Source organism: Gavialis gangeticus, unplaced genomic scaffold (genome assembly GCF_001723915.1).
Source record: "Gavialis gangeticus isolate Ggan-Ray unplaced genomic scaffold, GavGan_comp1, whole genome shotgun sequence".
Taxonomy (NCBI): domain Eukaryota; kingdom Metazoa; phylum Chordata; order Crocodylia; family Gavialidae; genus Gavialis; species Gavialis gangeticus.
This window is the reverse complement of record NW_017729022.1, coordinates 62,180,778-62,191,056: the sequence shown is the minus strand read 5'-3', so window position 1 is coordinate 62,191,056 and position 10,279 is coordinate 62,180,778. Positions and strand designations below refer to the sequence as shown.

General features: G+C 46.2%; 1 protein-coding gene across 2 annotated transcripts in view; it reads left to right on the top strand.

Moving 5' to 3' along the window:
• The window catches only part of SYNGR1 (synaptogyrin 1), a 59,664-nt gene that overhangs the window by 35,484 nt on the left and 13,901 nt on the right, over positions 1-10,279 (top strand). For both annotated transcript variants that reach the window (XM_019515168.1, XM_019515169.1), the window contains exon 3: positions 8,954-9,191. In XM_019515168.1, the coding sequence (XP_019370713.1) occupies positions 8,954-9,191 (238 nt within the window). The remainder of the gene's footprint in view (positions 1-8,953; positions 9,192-10,279) is intronic.

The window sequence follows — 10,279 nt, the reverse complement described above, 5'->3', positions numbered from 1 at the left end:
CCCCCCCACCATACCCTCCGTTTGGGGCCAGGCGGGCCCAGCATGCCCCCTCCCTTGGCCATTGTGGGGCCGGTGCTGGGCCTGCCCCCACACCTTCCCTGCCACCGTTTCAGGGCCAGGCCAGACCACTGCCATCCACCTTCCGTTTCAGGGCTTCTCCCCTGCTTCGGGCCTGGTTCTCCATTCCCCCCGCCACCTCTGTGTTGGCCTGGGCCCACTGCTTCCTTTCCCTCCCTCGCATCAGGGGGAGCAGCATGGGGGGGTGCCTAGGCATCCCCCTTCTATATTCACTGCCTACAGGGAGGAAGTGGGGGCGCCCAGCTCCACTGGCCTCCACCCCCGTTCCGTCCACTCCATTGCCACTGCTACTGCCGCCTCCAGGGAGCAGGGCAAGAGGGTGAGGCCAGCTGTGCTCTGTTTCCTGAGGCCCCTCTCTGTTCCCTGTGTTCCCACTATCATGGTGCACGCTTCACCACGTCACTACCTCCTGTCAGAATGCTGTATTCGCGTTCTGATTGGTTGTTTCTGTCAGCCAATCAGAGTGCGAATAGGAATGGTGGGAGGTGGGCAGGCACAGAGCGTCACCACCCCGCGCTGCCTCCCAGGAGCAGGAGGGGATAGCTTGCCCTGCCATCCCCCTCGGACAGCACCCTGTGCTGCTGCTGCCTCCAGGGAGCAGGGCGGGGGGAGGCACTGCTGGCCTTGCTCCCCCGCTCCGTGCCCTCTGTCCCTGCTGTCATGGAGGTGTGCTGCCACCACCTTCTGTCCAGAATGCTCTTGGAGCACTCTGATTGGTTGTTTCATTCAGCATTGTGATTGGCTGCCGAGGTAACCAATCAGAGTGCAAATAAAGTGTTATGGACAGACAGACAGACTATGGCTTTTATAATATTAGAACTAGCCAATTGCCCATCAAGAATGACCGGGGTGGTGGGGAGTGGGGGCCGGGATGGAGTGCCACTACCTAGTGCCCCATGCTTCCACTGTTCTGCCTCTTGCAGGGACTGGGGTGGGGGAGTGGCTCCCCCACCCTCTGTCAAGTCCTTGGCGCGGCTTTGGAATCATGGTGGTGCTCCCCCACGCTTGGAGCACTCTGGCTGTTTCCATCAGCCAATCAGAGTGCAAATAAAACATTACAGACAGACAGACAGACTTAGGCTTTTATAATATTAGATTAATAGTCCTGAATCTCTACTCACACCTGTGTGTAACCATGAATTTCAGGGGAGTAACTCCTGACTTACCCTGTGAGAACAGCATGAGCATTAGACCTGAAAATACCAGACAGAGTATAATTTAAGGCTATAATCTCTTTGGTGTTTTCTGGCTTTTTGTCATTTTTAGCTGTGAACTTTAATGCTGTGTTAATATAGTTCTTTTGTATTTAATGTATGATCTATACAGATATTTATACCCTGTCCTCATCCCTGTGGTATCTGGAGCATATCAGCTGAGATCATACAGTCAAGCAAATGCAAAATGCATGACCTGTCCAAAAGGGTTGTTAAATAACAAATAAGCCACCTTCGCTGATAGCACTTAGCTGCCAGGGATTAGGTGTTCTTCCACTCTGTTCTGAAGATTGAAAAATCTGGGCTCTCGCAAGTATTATTTATTCATACAGTGGTTTATTTTGCACCCATCAGCAAAGCGTCTGGGCATATTCACATAATTATATGACTGTACATTGATGATACCTATTGGAGGCAGTGACAATTCTTGGCTTCCCTGCTGCCCAGCTGTGCCAGCAATTAAAAACACCTAGTCCTAGGCACAAACCATGGAATACATAGGTATATAGCGAAGCCTTGCTACCTGCTGACCCCAACAGTCAGTTAACAAGGGCAGTGGTAGACCAGCAAAGGGAGTAAATTTCAAAGCTGATAGCCGTTAGTTCTGCCATGAGATATGCACTACATCTGTGTAGTGTTGGAAGGGATGTATCAGCTGATCTCAACAGTAGTGAAAGAGATGGCCTCTTCAGCTTCCGAGTCCTAGATTAGGTAGGGTTTATAGTAGGCCTGTGTGAGCAGGCAGCTATTCGATCTGACTTCGGATCCGGCTGCTTCGGATGCCAGGGATCTGATCCGGAGCTCCGGACCGGGTTTCTGCTTTGATCTAGCTGAAGCGGCTCTGAAGCTTTGGAGCCAGTCGGAGATCTGGCCCTAGGGTATAATGGTGAATCAATAAAATATCTATAACTTTGTTGTTTCCTGTCTGATTTGGGTGAAACTCGGTGCAGGGGTTTGGGGGGAACTGTACCCCAAATTCTTGAAAGCAAAACTCATGTCACATGTACATGTTACACCACAGGGAGGTGAAATCTGCAGGGATGGTAGCCCCTGCTGAGGCCACAAAGCCTGCCAAGTTTCAAGAAGATTGGTGTAGGGGTTTGTGGGGAACTGCACCTCAAGCTGCTGACAGGCAAAATTCATGACGTAGATGACCCTATGTGTGTTAAGGCACAGTAGGCTGAAAACTGCAGGGGTAGTGGCCCCTGCTCAGGCCATGAAGCCTGCCAGGTTTCAAGGAGATAAGTGCAGGGGTTTGGGGGAAACTACACCTCGAGCTGCGGACAAGCAAAACTTGTGACATGGGTGACAGTGTGTGTGTTAAGGTGCAGCAGGGTGAAAGCTGCAGGGGTAGTAGCCCCTGCTGTGGCCATGAAGCCAGCCAGCTGTCAAGGAGATCGGTGCAGGGGGGTTCTGGGACCCTGCATCCCTACCTGCTGACAGGCAGCACCCCTGCAAGCTTCATCCAAATCAGACAAAAAACAACAAAGTTATAGATATTTAATTGATTCCCCATTATACCCTATGGCCGGATCTCCGAAGCAGCTCCGAAGCTTTTCTGAAGTGCTTCGGAAGCTCTGAACCGCTTTGGAAAACCTAACAAAGCCAGCGCTTCAATCCGGACATACTGCTTCAGATGCCAAAGCGTCCAGAGCTTCTCCTGATCCAAAGCAGGGTCCGAAGCCTCGCACAGCCTTAGTTTATAGAATATAACCAATACCTTGAAAAGCACTGATGAGCTGGGTAGCCAGTGCCCAACACACTTGGTATATGTTTGCAGTGGCTTGTTCCACTTGGAAGAGGAACTGAAGTTTCTGAGAAATCTATGCTGGTTAGCATGAGGTTGGGTGCTTTTCAGCAAGCTGTGCCTTTGGCAGCAACAGAATGAGCAAGTCTTACCAGATCACCTTCAAAGGAAACGCTCCAGTATCTTGGCAAATCACAGTTGCAACACACACTGCCTAAAAAAATAGAAGTAGTGATGGGTCTTGTGAAGTCTTAAGACTGAATAATTTTTGCAAAGGGCAAGCATACATTAACAGAAGGAAGAAATGAAATAAAATCTGTCCACTTCTCTGGACCTTAGGTGGCTGGATGTCACAAACTGTCTGTAAACCAAGGTGATCTGCAGGATAAAATTGGTTGGGGGAGTAGATACAAAGTTGGTAGACTGGTGTAATTTACAGTGGTGAAATTCACTCCTCGCTTACTGAGGGGTAACTTTTCCCTGGGATAAAGTGATTTATCCAAATGCAGTGTTGCACATCTACTCCATTTTTATTTTGAAGAGAAGTCAGTTCACTTTGTAGTAAATCCCTCATGCATCTTTACCCATTGCTTCCTTAGTGATTATATGGAGAATAGGACATTCCCATTTTATCACCTATTCCAAGGTCACCTGGATGCCAGCATTGCCTCTGGCTGATTTCTCTGAGTCATACGTCATGCCAAAATGTTTGCTAGCTCTCCCTCATGATAGGAGCTTGTGACAAGTACTGCATATTGATTTTTTGTTCTGCCTTCTTTAGATGTATTGGGTGTTAGCTGCAGCCAAGGCTGGGGATTTAAACTGTGGTGTGCTACTGCTCTTGCTGAAGCTTTAAACCTGGAGGTTTCTGGAGGGTCTTGCCACTCCACTTAGGGTCAGACTAATCACCCTGTTTGGAGTCAGAAATAAATTTTACTCTATGGTCAGATTGGTATAGACTGTGGGAGTCTTTGCCTTCCTCTAGTGGGGGACAAGGTCCTCTTGTCTGGATCTCAAGCATATTTTAACAGCAGGACATTGGCTGCTGTTGTCCCCCTGCTTTACCTGTGGCAGGTTAGGGTGTTATGTCCTGTGGCTGTGTCAGGGTTGATTGTGTAGTTTTGCTAATAGGTTAGGCAGTGGATTTGTACAAGATGGTTTGGATAGGAATGATTCTGTCTCTGGTGGGAGAGTTGAACTAGATGATCTCTGGAGGTCCTCTCCAGCTGTATTTTTCTATGATTCTATGATAAGCAGAACTGATGAGTACTGCTTATTGTAAGAGCTGCCCCATGTTATTCCCCTTATTGTTTTAAGTTGCTTATACTTGTGCCAGGGGTAAGTCATTCGGCTAAAATGTTCCATGCTGAAGGGCTGTTTGTTTTGTTTTTTTCCCTGAACAATTTCAGTAAGAGTAAGAGTGGCTCACCCATTTCCAAGAACAAGATTGTGCGGGGGGAATGCTGTTTTTTCTATGTGGAAAAAACCTTTCAAACTTGTTTGGAAATCTATCTGAACTTTGAAGCGTGGACTTGAGGGGGAGGGAAGTCGTCTTGTCAAAAAAAAAAAAGAAGCCTTTTGCCACCTACCCAATTTCCATCAAGTTTAAAGCTTTTTGAAAAATTGTATTTCTCACATATAGAGACCTGTTGGAGTTTAGCAATTAAACTTTCTGAAGATTCCCCCTTCACTGGAAAGGCTTCAGCCTATAACTTGCAGGAGAACAATGCCGTGGTGACATTTAGCACAGAAACAAAGAGCAGAGAGACTTTCACGCTCTTATGCCAGTGAAGCCTCTCCAGAGTCATCCCTAATAGCTACTCTCAAGCCTGCCAAAGACCAGGGTCTCCAGAGCAACCATGGGTGGAGAGCCCTGGAATGACTCACTGCTCAATTCCTAGGCTTAAAGCATGCTTGCAGGAGGGGGAGGGACAGGTCATGCTTGATGGCACCCCTGCTAGGACACACTGCTGCAATGGAGATGGCCTGAGTGCTTTCCTTTGCTGGTGTCCAAGCAGTAAAGAGGAAAAACGCTACCTGAAGGGAAGGCAGAGAAAGCAGGAAGTTGACTGGGGAGAAGGCGAAGACATTGGGAAGAGCTGAGTGGAACAAGGAGCCTTATGGGGAGAGTGGGACCAGAGTCTGAAGCTACCTGGGCATGGAGATTAGGACAAGGAGCTGAGGTGGGAGTTGGGTAGGTGAGTGAGTGAGTGAGTCAGTATGGGAACCAATGAGGGGAAGACTCAGAAGAGATAAGGAGCTGAAGGGGAGAGGCTCAGACAGAAAAAGGTGACTGCATCTGGAGACAAGGGGAATGAGTGAGAAACTGTGATTGGGTGGGGAAAGAGAATGGACTAGACCAGGCAATGGGGGACAAGGGTCAGACTGGGGGAAGCAAGAGCAGAAGAGATTTTGCCTACTATAGAAAATTTTCCTCTGAGCCTTGAATGGAAGGCAAGGTCCCTGAGTCTCACTCCTCCTTTGTTGTCAGCAAATACCTGTGAAACTCACTGGCAAAATGTGTGTGCGCGCGCACATGTGTGCATATCACCCCCCTCTAATGCTGGCCTGCATAGGGGTGACAACCTTCTGCCGCCTTAACTCTAGTAGCAGAAGTCTGTGCTGTGACTCTAAAGATCCTCAGCCACGCTGATGACTGATTTAATACAAGTATTAGACTGGAAATAATTAACCATTTTTTAATTCTCACCCTGGCACCCCAGCATCTGCTCTTGTAGTCCATTGTTGTGGCAAAAATGAAAGTGTTCCTGGTACTTGGATCATATCAGTGATATTTAGTTGGTCATCTCCTGTGGATTGGCCTCCCTGGCTTATCTTTGCTAGCAGACCACCTCGGTGATCATCACTTTTCTTTGCCTGGAGCTTCGTCTGTGGGAGCAGGGGGTGCTTCTAGATCTCTGATTTAAGTTTGCACTGGCACTCACACCAGTAGTATCTGAATGACATCCAGGCTAACAAAATGCCATTATGAGGTCCTACTGGAGAATTGGGAATCTTCCCCTCTCCCTGGTATGGTTGCTATAGGAAGTGCTGCTATAGTTGGGATAGTTGAGTTCTTCTAGAGGGAGTTTATGGTATATATGATAATATAATATGATGTGCTGGGTGAGAGTTGGTATGATTTTTGTCAAGGGAAATCCTGTCTCACCAGTGTGCTGGAGTTCTTTGAGAATGTGAACAAAAACGTGTACAATGGGGATCCATTTAATATAATATAGTTGGATTTTCAAAAATCTTTTAAGGTCGCTTACCTAAAGGCTCTTAAAAAACTGAATTGTCATGGGATTGGAGGAAAGGTGTGTTCATGGATTGGAAAGCTGGTTGCAAGATAGGAAACAGAGTAGAGCTAAATGCTTATTTTTCAGGATGGAGGAAAGTCATTTTGGGGTCCCACAGGAACTGGGGCCAATTTCATTCAACATTTTCATAAATGACCTGTAAAGGGGAGTGTGTAGTGAAATCACAAAGCTGGAAGATTTTACTAAATTATTTTAAGTAGTCAAATCCCAAGCTGATGGTGAGGAGCTGCAGAAAGATCTCACAAAACTGAGCAGGCAAAAAACTGGCAGATGAACTTCAACATTAATAGGCACAAAGTAGTGCATGTGGGGAAATATAACCTCAACTATACATACACGGTCCTAGGCTCCAATTTTGCTGTTATGAATCAAGGAAGAGATCTTAGATTAATTGTAGATAGTTTATTAAAACTGCAAGTTCTATGAGCAGCGGCAACCAAAATAGCTAATAAAATGTTGGGCATCAATAAGAAGGGAATTGAAAATAAAATGGAAAACATCATCATGCCACTGTATAAATAAATCCATGGTGCACCACATCTTCAATAGTGTGATCAGCTCTGGTCCTCATATGTCAAAAAGGATGTATTGGAGTAAGAAGAGGTACAGAGAAGGGCAAAAAAGATTATCAGGGGTATGGAGCAGCTGCTGTACCAGGAGAAACTAAAAAAAGCTAGGACTCTTCTGTTTGGAAAGGAGAAGGCTGAGTGGGGGATATGAAAGAGGTCTATAAAATCATGAATGGTATAAATAAAGTGAATAGGGAACTATTATTCACCAAGTCTTGGAATACAAGAACTAGGGTCACCCACTTAAAATGATCAGTAGGAAAGTTTAAAACCAATAAGAACTACTTTTTTAACACAGCATGTATTAACTTGTGGAAATTCATGCCACCAGAGATTGTAGAGGCAGGTAGTATAAACAGGTTCAAAAAAGGATTTGACAAATTCCTGGAGGACAGGTCAACTGAGAGCTAATAAATAAACAATCAAGGATATATCCTGGCATCCCTACGCTCATGACAGTTGATGCCAGGGAAGTTATGACGGGATGGATTCCTCTAGACATGTCCTGTTTATATGCACTTCCTCTAAAGCATCTACTACTTGCCAGATAGATTGTCTGACCAGTTATGGTCAGTTATGGTGCTTCTTGTGCTCCTATGTAGAAAGATGTTACAAGACTCATCCTGGTTATGGCTGAAATGCTATATCGAAGAGGAAGGTGGTACAGCATGATAAAAAGATTAAGTTTGTGAATGAAGATTAATCTGACAATTGGGAGAACAGAATTGGTACCTGAACTTGGTCTTAATTTTCCCCTGATTTTAAAAGAATATGCAGTGATTGTGTTAGCTAGGGCCAGACATTGACATTTGCTCTTCTTCTGGGGGGTTGATTTACTCCATTAGACATTAGTCAAAGATACAATGTCCATGATGTCTACACAGCAGACTTACTGTCACCAGTGATGGCTTTTGCAAACAAGGCTCTGCTCCTAAACTAGAATCAGGGTAGAACTTGAAGCACGTTAATTAGTATAAGGGATAAATTAATCGGCCCTGCCTCTCAGCGATACCAGTTATTCTCTTGAAGCACGGGAACATGGCTATACTAGTTCCTGCTTATGAGGCAGTCTGTGCAGAAGAGTGCAGGATGGTTGAGGGCTCTGCTGTTTGGCACAATGAGTTTACCATGTAGACATGGCTAATGAGTACAGTTAGGTGACTGGCTTACTTTTACAGAGTAGATGGAAGGATTGGTACAATGGACAGAAAGGAGGATAAACAAAAGGAGCACACCAAGAATGATGATGGAGTAATGGAATAGGCAATGCTGCCATTTTGTGGTATCATGGGTGAATGTATGTTGCATGGGTCTTTAGTATGCTATATGAGTCTCCATGATGCAGAACTGTCCCCAGATGCCTGCAAACTCCACATCTAGGGATAGATTATATCTCTGAAGGGAGGAAGAGATAGGGCAGGCATATTAGACAACAGATGGAGAGTACTGTGGAAGGATGCAACTAAAAGTTGATGGAGAGAAAGGATATGGAGAAGTGAGCAGAAGGATTGTTAAGAGAATGCATAAGAGTTGTGGAGAGTGGGAGGATGAGTGGGGAAGAGAGAATAAGAGTAGTAGTCAGAGAGGTGCAATAAATAATGAATAAATGCATGGTGGGAATAATGAATGAACAAGGGAGATAGTGGGTGGGTGAATGGCAGCAGAGGAAGTGATATTAGAGTTTGTGTAACTCAGAGTTGGTGCACATGAGCACGAAACTGGAAAAATTAAATCAGTCTGAGTTCACATCTGCAGCTAGTCTGGTGCAGGTCACCGTTCTCCCACTCAGAAACTGCTCCCTTTCTGCTCACCATAGAGCAACAAAAAATCAACTTTAAGCGTGTCTTATTTTGAGTTAATCCTGAAAAATAATGTTACTGTTTCTCCAGTAAATCTCCCCTTATCTGTAGTCCAGACCAGATAGTGGGTAAGCCTCCCAATTCAGGAAAGGAAAGGACATGCAAACTAGCTGTGCCTAGTGAGGCCAGTGCTGTCTTCATCTTCATGCTGCCACCCTTTCCTCAGGTGTTCTCCATTGTTGTCTTTGGCTGCATCGTGAATGAAGGTTACACAAACCGTCAAGACGAGAAGGAAGAGCACTGCATCTTCAACCACAACCACAACGCCTGCAACTATGGCATCACCGTGGGGGTCCTCGCCTTCCTCAGCTGCCTTCTCTACTTGGCTCTGGACGTGTATTTCCCACAGATCAGTAGTGTCAAGGACCGCAAGAAAGCAGTGCTCTCAGACATTGGAGTCTCCGGTGAGCTTCCTGGAGGCTTAGTGTAGCACTTCTCCCCACCAGGAGCTGGGGAAGGGGGAGGACCCAGCTGGCCAGTCATCTTGAGCCCAGCAAGCTTTTCAAGTGGGCTCCCTACCTCTTTCCTCCTCCCTTTCTCACCCTCATCTTCCACATTTCCCCCTATGTTTCCCTCTCCTCCTTATACCCCTGCCTCTGCCTTCCTTTCTTCTCTCCCAGTTTCTTCTTTCCTTCTCCTTCCTCTTTTCTCCCCCTTCTTTATCCCCGCCTCTTTTTTCCCTACTCTCTTATTTTCTTCCCATCCTTGTTTTCTCTGATCCTTTCTCTGACCCTCCCTCTGAACAACTTCATTGTGGCTTACAGTGGGATAGTGATGCCAGAGGCAGCTCAGGGGTTCATCATCTGCTGGAGGAGATGTAGGTGGATGTGCATATTGCAAACTTGTCATTGTTGACAGGCCTTAAAGATGACTTGACAAAGTGAAAAACATCTGGTTCTTGCCCCTTTACTTTCCTCCTCTATGATGCATAAAAACAGCCTGAAAATATTTATTTCCCTGGCCCCACTGTTTTTTTTCTTTTAGCTATATCAAACCTGGGCTTCATTGTTTTTTTCTGGGGTCTCCTTGGAAGATGAGAAAGCTGGAATAGGATCTCCCTCAACCCTTATTTGAACATGTGGAGGGTGATGAATCATGTACCAAAGAGGTCTCTCTTTCCAACTCTGGGTGCTGGAATCAGTTAGGTATTCAAACAAAGCACAGATAAAACAGAAAACCAACAAACAAAACCCCTCAGAATGTTAAATACTCCAAAAAAATAAATTTCTTCCAAGTTGCTTCTGCACCCTCTGTGCTCTGGGGCCTTGCAGAGCTCTGTCCATGCACTAGTGCCCAGGGCTGTTCTAATTCATGACCTGCTTCCCATGTCCTTAGGGGCCTCTAATCTTTTAGTGCTGCAGAGAGCCAGGTGTGGGTGTGCACCTGGCACTGCAACTGAAGGGCTTGGCTATGTGGCATTAGAAGAAGGGGCCTTTCTTGCACACTGCTGCTTTCCTGCCACTTGCGGGGAAATGCTTCTGAGGATATGCAC